We start from the raw sequence: 18,449 nt of genomic DNA on the forward strand, positions 1-18,449 counted from the left end.
TAGTCTCCTTCAGGGGAACCCACAAAGTCTGGGTACCTCTAGAATCCCTAGGATGTTGGAAAAAAAGGACGCAAATTTGGCGTGGGTAGCTTATGTGAACAAAAAGTTATGAGGGCCTAAGCTCGAACTGCCCCAAATAGCCAAAAAAAGGCTCGGCACAGGAGGGGGAAAAGGCCTGGCAGCGAAGGGGTTAAAACATTACATTAACCTTTTTTCAGTTTAAGAATATATATATATATATTCACTGAAAAAACAAAGGTTACATGGACAATATATCTAGGAAATAGAATAAAAAAAAAACAGACATTCACTTAAAAAACAAAGGTTACTGGGACGTTATAGTAAGGCTCACATTTTAAGCATACCAAACCATAGCACTTCAGCTGTTATAGCAAGAGTTATCTCAAATAACTATAACTCATGCCCTAACGTAAATATAACTCATGCCCCCACCATGCACAGTTTCCTTGTCAAAAATGTTACTGCAAAAATGACTGATATTATCAATGATATTATCAAAAATGCCATGAGTGTTGTAATTTCTGCTGCAATTAGTGGAGCATGTTGAGAGTGAGAGTTATAAATACCTTAGGGCACAAAAGTAATTTTCATTACTATATGTTAATCCAACCACCACAGAGCAGGGCAGGGATTGGCCGCAGGACCTGGCATGTGGCGATTCCCAGGAGCTAACCCCTATAACCACCCAACCCCATGCTGTGCGCTGCCTTCGGCCATGCACAGCAGGGTTTGGCTGCAGGGCCTGGCCTGTGGCCCGACCCTTCAGTCTACCCTCATAACCACCTAAACCCCTGCTGGGCATGGCTTGCGGGTGTTGTCTGCAGGGCCTGGCCTGGTACACGACTGCCCCCTCCCAGGCCCCTTCCCCAGGGCGTGGCCTAATTATTTATGTCTTTTTCAGGTAGGGGCCATGCAGCCCCATCCGCAGGCTGAGCTCCACCCCTGCCATGTGAACTGGGTGACCCCCACGGCACCCACTCACAATGTCGGGGGATCATGGAGGGGAGCCTGAAGACCCACATGGTTCAGCTGGCTCCCCGGCTCCTGTGGAAGCCAGCATTTCTGTCACAGAGAGGGAGCTGATAAAGCAGCTCCCTCTCTGTGAGAGCAATTATTTCCTCTGTCTCCCTGTCTGCATCTCCGTGGGCAGGGAGGCAGAGGAAACCCCTGCTTGTTACAAGGGAGAGGTGTTTGACAGCTCTCCCTCGCTGGGAGCAGAGTGTTGCTGTGACTTCCAAGCCACAGCAAACAGCTATGTCCCGGGGGTTGGCACCGCAGGACATTGCAGGAGCCAGCCCTGGGAGTGGGGTGGTCCTCAGGGCCATCTGCGGCTCCAAGAGTGGGGCCATACAGCCTCCTTCCAATGAGCATTGCGCTGCGGAGGTGGTTGTCCACGGGCCTCGGAAACAGACCCCCTTCACTCTTTTATTCTACTGCCGTGGAGTTGGCATTCCCCGTTTGCACTGTGATGAGACCTGGGAAGTGATGGTCCACAGGGCTGCAGCGGGTGCCAGGTGGCCCCCACAAACTGAAAATATGAATGCCCATGGGACCTGGCCCACCTGGGGGCCTCACAGAAATAAGGACGGGAGCCCACGCTTGTTTTATTATTTTTAAATGTCACCGGATCCGCGGATCTGCCACAAATCACTGCAAAAATAAAAAAAATGCTTTGTTACTGTTGGGGAGCATCAGAGCTAGGGGTTCAAGGTGACTCTTCCCTTGCCCCTTTTCAAATTTTTTTTACAATTTTTTTCTGGGACTTGGCCAAAGTCAAGTCCCAAGATGGCTGTCAACACTTCCTTGTTGAAGTGTTGGCAGCCAATCAGATCTCAGTACGAGATCAGCAGGGTTCAAGGAGCCTTTGTGTCCCTATATATACAAGTTTGGATTTTCCTAAATTTCTTACAAACTACTGAATAGATTTACACCAATACCGAAAAGGGTGCTTTTTGACCCAATAGCTACCTTTCCGCCAAATTTGGTGTAATTCTGTCCAGTGGTTCAGACTCTATCACTGTTTAAAATCCCTATAGAAAAATAAATGAGGGGAGTGTTTTGGGACCCCCCATTTTTCTTGGCTACCGCTTGACTGATTATCTTAAAACTTTCCAGACAGACGCTGAAGTGAGCAACGCATTACCCACTGCCATGCATAGTTTTTTTGTCAAAACGCTTACTGCAAATATTACATTGACATTATCAATGATGTTATCAAGAATGTCATGAGTGCCATAATTTGTGGGGTAATTAGCAGTGCATGATGAGGGTGTGAGTGATAATTACCTTAGGGCACAAGTTATAGTTAATTGAGATAACTACAACAGGTTAATTGCTATGGTTTTGTATGTTTAAAATGTGAGCCTAGCTATGACGTCCCTGTAACCTTTGGGTTTTTAAGTGAATTTCTAAATTATTTAAAAAATTCTATTTCCTAACTAAAATGCCCCATAACCTTTGCTTTTTTCAGTGAATTTCTGTTTTGTTTTAACATATACTAATTTCCATTACTATATGTTAATGCAACCACCACTGCGTGTGGCCAACCCCCTATAACCACCCAGCCTTGTGCCATGCACGGCCTTCGGCTTGTGGCCAGTCCCTGCGGACAACCCCTCCTAAACACCCTTACCTGAGAAAGAGAGAGAGATTAATTGGGAGACAGAGAGAGACAGTGATTTAGGGTTTGATGAATGATATACCTAGGATGAGATATTTCTGGACACATTTAAAAGAAAAATGTTTTTGTCAATTAAAAAGGGTGAGATCACCTTTTAGTATGTAACTTAAATATTTATAGTTGAAAATAAATTATTGCAGGAAATGACCACAAGCTCACCTTGACTAGAGCCCTTAACTGTTATTGTGCATGGCTGAGACCTTAACCACTAGGCCAGAGGTGACTCCTTGCTGTGCAGTGTCCAGACTTAGCTATGACATTTACCTCTTTCTCTCTCTCTTCCGTCCCATCATGGGATGGAAGAGAGAGAGAGAGAGAGAGAGAGAGAGGGAGTAGGAGGCTGGCCTAGTTTGTTGGGGGTACCTATGGTACTTACACCTTATACCAGGTCTAGTTATCCCTTATTAGTGTAGTGTAGGCAGTGTCTAGAAGCTAGGCTCTCTAGAGGTAGCTGTGGATAAGCAGCCAAGGCTTATCTAGGAATCATGCAAAGCTCATGCAATACCACTATAGTCACACAGTACTCACATACATGAAAGAAAATACTAAGTTTTACCAAAATAAAGGTACTTTATTTTGGTGATACCAATGCCAAAAATACCATAGAGACTATGCTTCCTTAGGAGGTAAGCAATACAAAAATGATATACACTACTATGCAGAAATAGGCTTAAAACAGTTGGAAAACAGTGCAATTAGTGAAAATCACAAAAGCTAGAAATGGGCCTGGGGGAACACAAACCATATACTAAGAAAGTGGAATGCGAATGTTGGTTTCCCACCTAGGCAAGTGTAATATGTAGAGGGGAGCTGGGAGTACTTGAAGACCCCAAAGGTAAGTACTAGAACCCACCCTAGTGCCCAGGAAAGTAGGAGTAAAATACAGTAATTTTCCCTGAACACACACAGAAACGAAAAGAAGGATTATGCAAGAACCAGAAGAGACTTCAAGACACCAACAGTGGATTCCTGGACCTGAGGACCTGTGGAAGAAGGGAACCACGTGCAAGGAGCACAGAAGAGTCTAGTGCATACAGGAGCCCCTGCTAACACGGAAGAAGGTGCAAATGAAGAATCACTTTGAGGAAGAACAGTCAGTATTGCACCCAAAAAGACAGAGTCGGGTTCCTAGTTGTTGCAAGTGATGTCCCATGCTGTATGGAGGATTGCAGTCTGGTTTGCGTTGCTGGAGTCTGCCGACAAGCCTTGGCACACGCAAAGCTCGTGGTTAGCAGAAAATGCGCTGCCCGGGACCCAGGAGGGGGAGTCGAAGGGGGCTCTCAGCAGCTCAGAGAGCCCACAGAAGACCAGTCAGTGTGCACGGGAGCCCCAAAACACAAGGACAAGGAATGTACAAAAAGAGGCCCATGCAGCACTACAACAAAGGCTTCCACGCTGTTGGAGAACCACCCAGGAAGCTGTGTGTCGCAGGATAGAGTGCTGGGGCCTGGAGCTGCAAGATGCATGAAGAACTTTGTGGAAGGAACTGCAAAACATGCTGTGCATGGGGGTACTGTCGTGCGTGGGAGGCAAGCTCTTACCTCCACCAAAGTTGGACAGATGGATGTCAAAACCTTCTAGACTACTTCAGTCCACCGCCTGTGATGCATGATTCATGCAGCTCAGCAGGAGAGGGGATCCACGCAGCTGGTCGTTGTTGCAGTAGGTGCCTGCTGAAGCAAGGAAGTGACTCCTTCACCCCGATTGAGATTCCTTCGCTCTTTTGGTGCAGGCTGAAGACGGGCTGCCCTCAGAGGATGCACAACTGGGAAACAGTTGCAGTTGCCAGCAGAAGCTGAAGAAACAATGTTGCAAAAGGTGTCTTGCTTCTTTGTTGCCATTAGTAGAGTTCCTGGAGGGTCCAGATGCAGTTTCTTCAGAAGTTGAAGTGGAGGATGCAGAGCATTTCTCTGGAGTGTTGCAAATCAAATCTGAAGAACCACCCAAAGGAGAGAACCTAAATAGCCCTGAAAGGGGGATTGGTCAGCTAACCAGGTAAGCACCTATCAGAGGAGGGCTCTGAAGCAACCTGCTGGCACTGGCCACTCAGATGCTCCCAGAGTTCCCTGCCAACTTGTAATTCAAGATGGCAAAACCCAGGGACCCACTGGAGGAGCTCTGAGCACCATCCCTGGGATTGTGATGGACAGGGGAGTGGACCCTCCCCTTTCCTTTGTCCAGTTTCGCTCCATAGTAGGGACTGGGGGTCCCTGAACCGGTGTAGACTGGATTATGCAAGGAGGGCACCAAATGTGCCCTTCAAAGCATTTCCAATGGCTTGGGGAGGCTAACCATCCCAAGCTTATAACACCTATTTCCAAAGGGAGATTAGATAAATTGAGAATGGAAATTTCATTTTGACAACCAGCGAGTTCCTGTAAGTCACAATCTAATTTCTCCGGTTGTGGGTCTCTCTTTCCATCTGTACTCCTTCTACTCTTGCCTTGCCCTTTTCAGGTCCTATAGTGTGTGAGTCTAGTCTTTTGCAGGGTTGTTTGTGTCCTTTGCTGTATCTTTCCAATTCCAATAAAAAAGGAGATTTGTTTGAAGAGACACTGGTCTGCTGTCTGGATGAGCTGTAAGAATCCTCACTTGTTATGCTCGAAATACTAGATGCTTCCATATCTCTAGTGGAGGCGACTGAGGATAGATCGGTATTGGCCCTGTGGTGCGTCTTTTCAGGTTTATCAATTTTTATATTATCAAACCTGCGCGCATAAGTGAAAACCCTACCATTTATGTAATAATCTGCATCCCTTCTCAGCTTTCACATTTTTTTCTCTTTGATATACAATTGATGATTGTAGAGAACATCCTTAAGTATTTTGTAATTCTCTTCACCTACCTCAGGTACCTTAGCATCCCTAATCTCTGTTTCCAAAGTGTGTATGTCCTGTGGTAGTTTATCCCTCTTGCCAATGGCATCCCTGATCAGGATGTTCATCATCCCAAATGAAGACATGATTAGAAGTTGTTCCCATTCTTTGAGGAGTTCTGGACTTAAATCTTCAAAGGAGGGGAAAAGAACCACATGCAGTCCCCTGGGAATTTGTTTTTTCTCAATGTATTTCTGTAATATGGGGAAATCCCACCATCTGGATAGTTCCTGTTTATTTAGACGTTCTAGTCTGACAAATTTCATTTTTAAACCTTCCTTGTTTTTAATACTCAGGTTAGTAGGTACTTCTTGTAGATTATTATGGAACAATTCTTCCAAGAAACTAATTCTGTTATTATTAAAGGTGGCTATGTTGGGTCCTCTGGGACATTCTGTGTCACAGCTTCTTACCACCAGACATCAAGAAAAAGTGGTTACCCAAACCGCCCTGTGGGTTTTCATAAGTATGGCCATTGCAATATCTGTTGTTATGCCAGGGACAAGACTGTCATGTTTCAGTACAACACCAAAGTCTCACACTGGATCACGAAATTCATCAATTGCAATACCAGACATGTGGTTTATTGTCTATCATGTGTGTGCGGTTGCATCTATATTGGTAGTAAAATCAGGCCACTCAAAGAGAGGATCCAAGAACATATAAGCACAATCACACACAACAATGGAGACTATCCCTTTGTTATGCACTATGACAAGGTACATGGCAAAAGATAATTTTTAGGCATCACTATCCATGTTATTGACACAATAGGTACTACCCCACGAGGTGGCAACAGAACTCTGATGTTTATACGTTTGGAAAGCAAATTGATTAAAATACTTAGAACAGTGGAAGAAGGTCTTGATACCGAGAAGGACCTACATGTTTTCCTAGGGGACTGAGCCAATAATGGTATTGGGAGGAACATTGATGTGTGGTATCACATTGCTCTCATTTGTGACCTATGCATTATGTTTTTCCCTTTTTGGATTTTGCAACATGATCAACATGAAGGTTCCAGACTAGTTGTTGTGAAACTAATGTGTGTCAGTCAACATTTTCTGTTGTCTGGGTACTCACCACTGTCTTTGGCCATGTGGGGGGAATGTTTCACTATTACTGGATGATGTTATGGGCCCACCTTTGATGGATTGTTTTTTCCTCTCCTTTGACTCAAACCACAAAAACTAGTCTAATACCATGTTGATTGATGATGCTTACTTCTAATGTTCATAAGTATTTGGCGTTTGTTTCTCATTCTTTTCTTTTTAGATGCCCAATTCCAAGTGTTCATTTCTTATCAACCGGTTGATCAATATATGATTAGTGTACCACATATGGTTCTGTGTAAAGAAAATGTGTCTGACAAATGTAAGTTATGTATATGCACTCCCTTGCGACTACAAGGGTATTATTGGTTGGTCATCTACACCTAGGATGAGGCCACCGATTTCCCTTCAGCCCTTTGTGTATTTTGTGAGTGACACCATTCCCTTTTCTATTATGTTGTTCTTTTCAACAAACCTTAAATTAATTCCTATTTTCATTTTATGACGATGCTTCGACTCATTTGCAACTTTCTCGTAAAGTGGTCGATCACTATAGGTTAACATGTTTAAGATAGCTTGCTTATAAGAATTGTAGTTTGCAGTATGAAATGTATATTTATGCAATGCTAGTACTATGTATGTGTGCACACTCCAAGATGGTGCCTTCAGAGGTAGTTTTGAGGAAATGTAGTCCTCTTTTTATTTTCATTAACTTCCTATATCCATATGTGTTCTCCGGTGTCTCCCACACAATTACTACATCTTACTTTACACTACTTGGCGCTTTGTTAAGAATAATGGTGTTTGGAGCTCGTTGCTCCACGCGCTACCAAGAGCACCAGCCCTGGAGGTATGCTTTTGGATGAATACAGCTTTCGCCGTCACTAGCGTATTTGTTGCACTCGGAACAATGTTAAGTTGTTGTTTGAATCTCTTACCCTACTGGGTGCTACTGCCCTGGATGTGGTGTGTGGCGCACAGTATGGCATTCCTTGGACTAAGGCATATTATTTACTATTTTCCTGCCACATGAGCTCTTATTTTCACGGATGACTGGGTTTCATTGATCCAGGGGGAACATGCGCATTTTGACATGGCTTTGCCTATACCACTGACACAGCTCTCTCAGGTTTCAGTATACCGGGTGTCACTGCCCCGAGGAGGTATCTGTGCATAATTATGGCTCTCCATGTCACAAACTGAACCACTTTTATGTTTGTTTCCTCCTTTCGAGAGCGTTGCTCCACGATCATTACTTTTCCCTGTGCACTTCCTACCTCGTGCATATGGGAACTTTGCATGATATGCACATTATGCATTTTGTTGCATTTTAACAATAATAAGTCTGAATACTTTAGCTCTGCATTCTTTGATGCTACATAGTTTTTCAATGACTACTTCTTTTCATGTGTCTTAGGCTTGTCATGGCCTTGTCTTTCGAGTCTTGTTGAATTATCCCTCTACTCAGAGGACAGTGAAATATAGATATGTTTGTGTACTGATGTTATTCCTAATCACCTTGGTGGGATCTTTATCTTAACATTATTTTGGTTTTCTGCCTATTATATATATAGAATCAAATTACCGCAATGGATGCCACTTTATATGCAGGAGTTCATCACATTGAAAATCCGTTACCTCCTGTTGTGTCTGTACATAGTAAAGTAGTTCTCTGGTTACCAAAGGGTAAATCTAGCTTGTGGTATGAGACACTGTGTAGCATATACATATACTGTTTGTGGCTGTTTGGCTTATGTTTTTTGCTTTTCTTTCAAGAATGCTCTACTTAGCACAAACCTTAATCCACATATGAATGTAGTTCAATTGAATTTGGTATGTTCTTGTCTTGTAGCTCCACTGGGCTAGCTTCACTTGCTTGGTGTTAGGTTTGATACACATTCGCCACTGGGGACTGTGGTAGACTATCTCTATCTACATCACCTTCTCACTGATGTATACCGGTTTCTCCAACTTAAATTTGGACACTATAATCACACCTTGCATATGTGTTTGATCCTTTTACCACACTTAACTCCACCATGATTGAGCATTGTGGATATAAGAGGACAATAATAATATAAATTCCTTTTGCTCGTTTTGAATAACCGCATGGTTCGGGTGTCACTTACCCGAATACTGGGATTTAAGGCGACTTCCTAAACTAACACTAGGTTTTCTGAAACAGCGGTAATTGTTATTATTTTTTGTTATCGTCCTTTCATAACTGTGAATTGTCTTTCACATATCAACTTTTACAGACTTAGAAAAGTCTAGATGATGAAACATGTGTCAGCTGCCGACTTTTCAAAGGTTCCCTGCTCTCAATGGGAGAGCAGGGACTGTAGATTCCGGGCGTGGTGGAAATGAATTGTGCACAGGGTGGTATGGGTGCCTGTCAGGGCATCAAGTACAGATCGTCTGTATTGGGAATAGGCGAATAAAGGGTATTCTCAAAAGTGAAAGGCCTGAGAGTCAGGCAGTGAGATAACTGGATTTATTAAATGTGGTTTGTGGACAGGTGGGTACTGGTGATAGTGGTAGGAATGCATGGCAGGCCACCAGGTTATTTATTTCAAATTTGTATGAGACAGGGGAAGATGATTCAAAGGGTGGTATGCGTAGGTGTTTAGCCAAACGCCATCCAGATTCCTCTCACACCTCCTTTTGTCCAGAACTAAGGCCAAACAATAATCATTGCAAGGCTGAACAGATGTGTCCTGTAAGGCCTAGGTCCCCTCTCCTTAGCCACAGGCAATCAATCTATCACTAACTTTTACACTAAATATATATATGACCCAACCCTTCTCTATCACTTACCTTTATCTTAAACTTACTCATAAACTTGATGCACACCCCACTATCCTTACCATAACCTTTACCCTAAAATTAAACTTAACTGTGAGAAATTGGGTTGTGGTTGTTGGTTGAAAATAGATAACCCCTGTTTAAGCAGCAGCCACACACCTTGTCAGAGTGAACCACAAAATGCAGTAAATTAACCAGTGCTTCATCCTCTGGTACTTGGCACAAAAGCAGACATTCTTAACTTATGGGCCATTTGTAAAGTATTTATGCAGCACACAGACAGTAGTAAAATAAAACAACAAAAGAAAAAGCCCACACCAATTTAGAAAAATAGAGTACAATTTGATACTTTATTTGGCACCAAAATGACAAAAATTAAATTAGTAGAACTGAAGATATGGGATTTTAAAGATTTTAGGTAAGTAATTTCCCTAAAAGCTCAAATTGCCACTTGTGGTCACCTGGCTGGGTAAGTCCAGGGAAAATCACAAGTTCAGGCCAGCCACAATGGATTGCCGCCTGGATACAGGGACCAGGTTGGTCCTGCTGAAAGAGTTATCTTCTAAGTCCACAGTAAATAGTTCTATTCATGGTGGAAGGGGCCGCGAGGAGTAGGGAGAGGGTTGCAGATGGTCATTAATGTAGCAAGAAGAGTAGGCCAGGCATCATGGATGGTCGTCACTATAATACGAACATCCTGTTGGGCAACACAGATGGGTGTTCCTGGACCTTCACATTGGCAGTCACCACAAGCTGATAATGCTGTGGCACGAAGTGCAGATCTTGACCTGCTGGGAGTCGTTACTGTGGTGTAGTGTCTGTTACATCTGCTCATGTGGCCCATGAGAGGCTGCACGCACCAAATAGGGCAGGAAAATGCCAACTTTTCAAAATTTTAACTTTTACTATTAAAGAGGATTTTTAATTACATTTTCCCAGACACCAAACACGGAAGGTCCACCTCTTCCCAATCAAAGGTTAGCACATATTAAATTTTATAACACAACTCAATGTTGCTGTATGGGAAAAATAGGCCTTAGTGTAATGAAAAACAAATTTAGCAGTTTTTCATGAAAAGGACATGTAAAACTTAAAAGTACATGTGCAACTTTTTAATTGCCATTTTAATTACAATGCACACTGCCCTGTGGGCTATCAAGGGCTACCTTAGGGGTAGGGTATATACAGTCAAGGAGGCGTTTACGGCTTGGCAAGGGGGTTATATTGCAAGGTGAACTGGCAGTTTAAAACTGCATTCAGGCTGCAATGGAATGCCAGGGACATGTTACTTAAGTGGATGGCACAAAAGGTAATGCAGGCCCGCTAGTAACATTTAATTTACTGGGAATATGGCATACCACTTTACAAGGGACTTATTAGTAAACTAGAAATGCAAATTAGGTGTAAGACAATTTGCCCATGTTTAAGTAAAAGAGCAAAAGCACTTTAGCTCTGGTTATCAGTGGTAAAGTGCACAGAGTCATAAGGCCAACAAAAAAAAAGAGGGGAAGCAAATGTTTGGCTGAAGACCACCCAAGGCTGACCGATCCAGCACTAAGCTTTTGTCTTACACATTTTTTAGGCTTTCTACATTCTCAAAAAGTTTTCAAACTCCCTGCTTTTTTCCCTACATTTCAGTTTTCTATCTTTGAGGTTTTCTAGCTTCTAGAGTCAAAAGTTTGTTTTTCTCACTTGTTATTTTGATCTTGAGATTTAATCCGAAGTGTATGTAACAGGCAAAGCTAGGTGCACTAAAAACAGGCAACAAAAGACTCCTCAGATATGTGCAGCACACAAATCATTGAATGGCAGGTCAACAGATTTCAGGGAACATGAGTGGCCAGAGTGCAATTGTATCAAAGAGTCTTCACTGGTGAATGAGTGTCAGAAATAAGTAAGAGCCTTCAAACCGTGTTCAGCAGGTCCCAGAATCAGCTTCTATTGCATGCTTGAAATCCCTCCATAAAAGAACACCTGCATCACACAATGTTCAGGAAGTGTATCCAATCTGGCATCTAGACACAGAATTTCAGCAAATGAATAGTGTCTTGTCCTGCATGCCCAAATCCTCAGAAGGGACTACCCCTCACACCTCACGCCGAGGCTCACTGTGTCACATTGGTTTAATAAACATAGTGTGGCATCAGGTACCTCTTTCCTAAAGACACCAGAAATAGTCTATCATCACCAATTTATTGAACATCTGATACCACATTCACTGACATCTGATGCCACACTCACTGACATCTAGACTGAAACTAGCACTTCCTGTTGTACAGCGCACCCTTCGGTTGCCTCAAGGTGACATATTTGGCATGCATTTAAAACTGGCAAATTTTTGTCTTGTACATCTACTACATTAGTGCATGGCAGCTAACGTCCTCAAGTTAAATCCAAACATATACAAAATCTTTTTGAGCAAAGGACATTCCCATTGGGGATGTCAAACTCTGGCATGCATCTGAGGGAACATGTCTTATACTCTGCTCATAGTTAGAATGTGAGTGTCTTAATAAACTCTAATTCCATTGCCCTCCAAACAGCTGTGGCTAATGTGGAGCAAAGCATAACGCAATTAGGCATAATATGTTTGTGATGCTTCCTATCATGCTGAACGGAAGAAGCGAATTAGGGATATAGTAATGATAAGGCAACATTTTTGTCAACAGTCTCATCCCACAGGAGGCTTAAAAAGTCCTGATGCTTCAGCCGACAGCACTAACCATTATGGGACTAGTACTCTTGCTGTCAGTATTGGCCTTCAGGTTACAGATTTCTTAGTGTGGTTGGTTCAAAAAAGCAGAACTGGCTGAAAGGCACCTTCAAAAAAGCATGTATTGATAAGAGGTCAAACAATTACTTTTTTCTGTCTGTGTACCCAGCCATTCAGTTTATTTCCATACATTTTACAACTTCAGTACTCATTGTTCTCAAAACCAAGGAGGAGAGCAGTAAAGATCCCAATTAATATTTTCCTGCTTCCTTTGCCCGACAGGTCCCATTATTTTTACAGAAAGATAAAAAAAGAAACTGAAGTAAAACAAATCAACACTAGCCTTATAGCCTCTGGTGGCAGCTAGTTGCATAAAGAAATACACAGGTGAGAAACTGCAGAAAGACCAAACAGCACAAGGTTCAGACTAATTTACCAGCGGCCAGGTGTCTTTCTCTCTCCCTTGGAATGTCTGCATCTGGCAACCTGCAAGAGGAACATACTACCAATTGGGATTTTTGTAAACACAGTAGCTGCTCTAAGTTAGTCATTTCCTGTACCACAGCATGATGGCAGCGGGCCCCCCTAGATAGGTAAATTTTTCTCTCACTTCAGCCTATATCTTTTAAAGAAAAGTCACACCTTTCTACCATCAGAATCACACCATATATAACAAAGTGATCCTACGAACCCATACAGGCGGTACAAAACTCAATTAATATATCACAATCCTCTAAAGTGAACACATAAATATTGGGAAAAAATAGAGAAAAGTGGAGCTAACATAAAGAAAATAACAACAGCACCAGACCTATGCAAAAGTTTTCAGCTATATTTGAAAACAATCATAAATATGAAAATACAATGGTTGCTCCTTTGTTACATAGGATGCCTAAAAGCAAGTGAGCCTGCAAAAATATCAGAACAACATATAATGAATCATTCAGATTTTGTTTGTAGCCTGTCTGTACATTCCCGATGGACAACATGTTGTATGATCACTTTGTTATATATATACTAGAATTTACCCAGGTCCTGTGACTTTCTGGGTCACCTCATTGCTGTGTAATAAAGTAACCCATCAGAATCACAGCACCACTGCCTCCCTCTCCATCAGCCTCAATGTTCTCTACACAGTACTGTGCACTAAGGCAGTGGTTCCCAACCTTTTGATTTCTGTGGACCCCCACTTTAACATTAATGGAACCCAGGGACCCCCACTGAATCATCATGGGAAACCGGGGACCCCCGCCTGAGTCATTACTGGAAGCTGGGGACCTAATCTGTCAATATTTCGTAATATTTTTTAATTTTCTAGGCTCTCGCGGACCCCCTGAGAAGGCTTCGCGGACCCCCAGGGGTCCCCGGACCACGGGTTGGGAACCACTGCACTAAGGGAACAAGCATTTGCAATGCAATTGGTCTTCCATTTGCTCGAGTTAGAGCTATTAGCATTGTAAACTCTTAACTGGACTTTTCTTGCCACATAAATTGAAAATGAAAAGTAATACAATGTCACATAAGTGAGCCGATTCAGAGCACCAGGCCATGAGCGTGAAGGGGACACGCAAAAGGAAAAAGTTTGCTGGCAGTCAAACATATCGGCAGGAGTGCAATTAGCCATGTAACAGGGTTGCATGCATTTGCAAATGATAACAAAGGATTTTTCAAGGGCAAGCCCATGAGCGAGCAATAGTGATAGGCATGAGGTGGGTGTGGCTAAAAGCCCAAATAGATAACGACACGTCAGACAAGCAGCGCTTGTGCACTGCTATGCTCAACCTAAAAACTAGCGTTTGCGCTTATGTCTCCCTCCAGACAGATGTTTCCACTTAGTCACATAGCACCCATGTGCACATGAAGACGATAATGTTTTTAGGGAAGAGGGTGAGGGGTGGGGGGTTGTTAAGAACTATATGGGTTATTTAGTTTGCATTATGGAGAGCCGTACACATGGTAGGTCGAACCCATTCATGCCTCTGATGCTTGTATTGCTGCCAATGATTCTACATGTCATTTCATCAGAGGCCCTAGTTTGCATATCTTCACTGTGCCTCATTTGACAGCATGTATACTGTACTAATCTCTGCAATATTGCCTATTTCATGGCTTGGGTATTGTACATCTTGTCATGACTTGTATGATTTGAGTATGAATTACTAAAAACAATAAAGTTTGTGTTAAAAAAAGTATTTCTCTTGATGTGTGGAACAATGTGTGCCCTCCCAGAAAGACATATGAAATATTGGGAGGAAGTAGGGTTTGTGTATTCACATGTACACTGCAGCTAACATAGGTCAATGCTAGCAGTCAGACTTTACCAGCAGCTCATCCACCACAGATCATCAGCCTTTAAAGAAGCAGGAGTCCTGTTCTGGCTCGCTCTAATTGGCCAGGCCACCCAATGCAGATTTTCCCTACAATGTGAGTTTAGCGCATCCACATGGAGATAATCAACAGTGGCTCAATTTGCAGGGAGAAAGTTCCTGGACATGAGGCCATGTTTTTGTTTTCGTCCATTTTTTTCATTTACCTCTATAACTTCTTAATCATTTTTAATATTCTTTGACTCAGACGTGTTGAATTAATGGCAGTTAAAGCATATAATTTTTATAAAATATTTACATCATATTTGGATGGCCAGATTAGCAAATTCACCCACAGTCTGTCTTGCTGAAGGCCAAGAAAAATGTCTTCCCCACCATTTACGAACAAGTGGTTTATCTGAGGGATTTGAAATGACTGCAATGGTAAAGATAGACTCTTGATATCAACAAATGTTGTGGTGACTTAAGAGTGTTATCCCTGGTTCACAAACAGGAACAATACACATTTTACTCTAATGATACAGTGAGACTCATTTTTGTGGCTTGTAAGCATACTACCGACAAGGCACTGCTGAGATATGTTGCAGTATTGAAATGTGTTTCTTGCATTCTTTAGTTTCCTAAATAAAAGCACATTACTTCTAAAGCTTAGCAGGGTTCTATGTGGGGTTCTAAACATCTCTATTTGTAGTATCAACTGATGATCAAAATAGATCAACGGTATTGCCGTAAGATGTCAGAATGTGTCCCTCCTATTGTGCCCATGAATTTTTCACTTATCTTTTGATGGTCTTTGGCTGGCAACATTCCCTGTTTCTTTCCCATATGCACTGGGGGCCTTGACAGCTGAGCTCTGGTCTGAATTTGTTCTGAAATTACAATTATGAAGTTCTTGGCATTCTTCTTTCTTTTAACTTTCTCTTAAGACAATGTGTCCTACTATCTGATCTTTGAATTCAACTGTTTGACTATTATAGTTTGGGTCATAAGTTTATTGCTGCCTTCTTTGAGTCAGGTATTAATACAATTGAAATTAAGCATTTCCAAAATGTTTTACTTTTCAGAGAATTAAAGAGCTAGAGGAGAGAATTGAAGGTCAGAAAAGACAAATAAAAGAATTAGAAGAGAAGGTAACTATGATGATTTTTAAATAGATTATTTTTAACATGTAGTCAAAGTAAACAATTTAGCACTTTACAATAGAATGTTTATTGTTGTACAGTAGCCTTTTGTATCAAATATCAGTAAAAGTTGTGAATAATTTGATGCAGCATTGTTAGAAATGGGGGTTTGTAGTTGGGTAGGGTATTCACCTTAGCCAGGCAGAAGCCATCACTCTAGTCAGGGCAAGTAAGTTACACACCAAAGATAACCTGTGCTCACTCCCTTGTAGCTTGGCCCAGAGCAGTCAGGTTTGTCTCCAGAGGCAATGTGTAATTGCACAACACACTCAAACCGATGGCACAATAAATACACCACAAAAGAGACTCCACATGTAGTTATATATAAATATGTTTCTTATATTGTAAATATACATCTTAGACCAAACACAACATAAATCACAAGTACTGTGCATATTATACAAATATTGAGGTGGTACTCATTATCCTGGCAGTGCAAGTATCTAGATGTCATACATTATAACATGAGGGCATACAATGTAACAGTTAGAGTAGAAACAAGCATATGTTACCAGAAATCACAGTGAGTACAAAACCCACCACATCTTACCATCAACATATAAACAGCAATATGCCCACATAGGCACAGGGACCCTGCACTCTTAGTAGTGGGGGTCACAGTATTTGCAGAGCACCTTGGTCAAAAAGTGGAATACAGTCTCAGTTGTAGGGCACAGTGGCACCTGTGTGCCTAATAGGGGTGATGCAGTAATAAGGGAATGTTCCTGCATGCAGAAACGCCACTTCCTAGTGGTGAATTGGGTCTCTGTTAAGGATTCCCCCGTTCATTAAAGCCACGGAGTAGTACCCCTCGGCAAGGTCCAAACATGGTAGAGGCACACACACTGTAACTCCCCATGTGCAAGGCCTCTAAGTGCAGTGGCCCACAAGCACCTAGGGCAGCTGCCAAAGTCACAGGGTTTGTGAGAAAGATGCAGGCATGGGTGGGCACAGTACCTGGTGTCCCACATGTGCATGCCAGCCCTGCAGCACTTGGGTGATCCCCTCCTTGCCACCAGAGACCTCTGGCATGGCATGTGTGACACCTACAGAACACCAGTGTTTCACAGGAATGGGGCCCACTCCGATCAGCCCCAGCCTCGCTGGTCTGGGCACGTACAACGCTTCTCTCAGGACGGGGCCAACCAGTGATCCTCATATGCTGGGTCACTAGGCAACAAGCCTGACTCCAGAGAGCCCTGCAGGGAAAAAAAGCTGCAGGTCTTCCCTCGGCACTGTGGTGTTCCTATTGGCTGGCAGACTGCATTGCTGGGGGAAGCTTACAGTCTCTGGAGCCCATGCCCTCCTCACAGGAGATAAGGTACTTGGCTAGGGTGGGTGGTACTCTCAGAGTTTCACTCCATGGAATTATGCAGAGTTATCATTAACTCCTTTAAATTTTGAGGAGTTTCACAGGCAGGCAGAGTATTTCTCTGTCACCCGTACATCTCATCAGCATAGCCCTACATTGTTAAAGCACATGCTGAGATCTGTGTGTAGCAAGTATCATATTTTAAATAAACCCAGCAGTACAAAGTCAGCCTTCTGTCTTCTGTACAAACCAAGATAGCCTAAGGACTTATTTCACCCTAATATTGTCAGCAGTGGTGGGCGACATGAGATAACAAATACTTGTCTCTTCCTTATAACGGCACAGTCAGCCCCATGCTTGCTGAAGACATATAATTATTAACATTAGGGCCGGTGAAGGACAGTGTGATATCTGTCCTGTCCCTTGGGACAGCAAGGTGTCCCCCGTAACCCTCACTTACAGTTTTTATCACCATCTCCATTTCATCTTATAATTTGGCTTGCGGGCCATCTGGGCTTTCTGCACCAGTTGCTTATGGTTCATTATCTTCAGGCTGCAAAGACGGGGCTGTTGCTGTGGTGTATGCGGCCCCGGAGAGGGCACTGGACAGGGTGCTGGCTGCCTGCCTAAAGCATTCTCAAGCTGTTGGTGTTCCAACAGCCCAGACTCTCATGCCTGACAGTGGAGTGGAGATGTCTTATGCTGTGGCAACTGAAGGTGTTTGTGCCACCTGAGTCTTGGCTTCATCTAATCTTGCCTAACCCTGCACGCTTTGGGTGACGAGAGGACCCCCGATGGTGCTCCTTACTGCTGAGAGCCATGCAGCCTCTTTTTTGTCATGTGCAAATATGGCTGCCTCCCCATAATCCTTTGGAAATAAGTGGTGAGTGGGGTGTGTGCCCCAGGAATCTCTGCTAAGCAGCAGAGGGAATAGCTTTGCTGAGCTCTGTGCTGCACATGGAGCACAGAGTGGCAAAAACTCCACTAACTACTCCAGGGGAGCAGAGTTTACCACACACCCCTGCACTCAACACGGGGTAGGTTGAACCAAGGGACAAGTAATCAGCATTCACTGTTCACTGGGGTAGTAGGATAAGGTGTTCACCATGCGCAGGTCACCAGTAAGGGAACAATCAAGTGCACACCTTGCACTGGCTGAAGGCAACTTGAGTGCCCAGATTCAGAGTCCGACAGCCAATTCTGGGGCAGCCCAACCACAGGAGAACACTTGGGTGGTACACAAAGAAGGAAGGCAGACCAGCTCATCAGTGCTAATGCACAAGTGGTAGTCCCTTCCGCAGCCCAGCAGTAAAAAGGCAGCAGGCCAACACAATTTAGAAGATACCAATAATCTCCTGGCAGCACAGCAGTGTCCAGTTGGAACAAAGTCAGGGAACAGCTAGCAGCAGGGCAACAAACAGAAAAGCAATTCAGTGAGTCTTTTATGCCACCCAGCAAGTAGCAGGCAGCAGGGCAACAGCA

General features: G+C 43.2%; 1 protein-coding gene across 6 annotated transcripts in view; it reads left to right on the plus strand.

Moving 5' to 3' along the window:
* Window positions 1-18,449, plus strand: part of JAKMIP3 (Janus kinase and microtubule interacting protein 3) — a 698,412-nt gene that overhangs the window by 557,892 nt on the left and 122,071 nt on the right. For all 6 annotated transcript variants that reach the window (XR_011204932.1, XM_069239747.1, XM_069239745.1 and 3 more), the window contains one exon: window positions 15,539-15,604. Coding sequence is in view for 5 of the 6 variants with exons in the window: in XM_069239747.1 (XP_069095848.1) it covers window positions 15,539-15,604 (66 nt within the window). In the remaining variant the exon portion in view is untranslated. The remainder of the gene's footprint in view (window positions 1-15,538; window positions 15,605-18,449) is intronic.

This window comes from Pleurodeles waltl, chromosome 6 (genome assembly GCF_031143425.1).
Source record: "Pleurodeles waltl isolate 20211129_DDA chromosome 6, aPleWal1.hap1.20221129, whole genome shotgun sequence".
In the NCBI taxonomy this organism is placed as follows: domain Eukaryota; kingdom Metazoa; phylum Chordata; class Amphibia; order Caudata; family Salamandridae; genus Pleurodeles; species Pleurodeles waltl.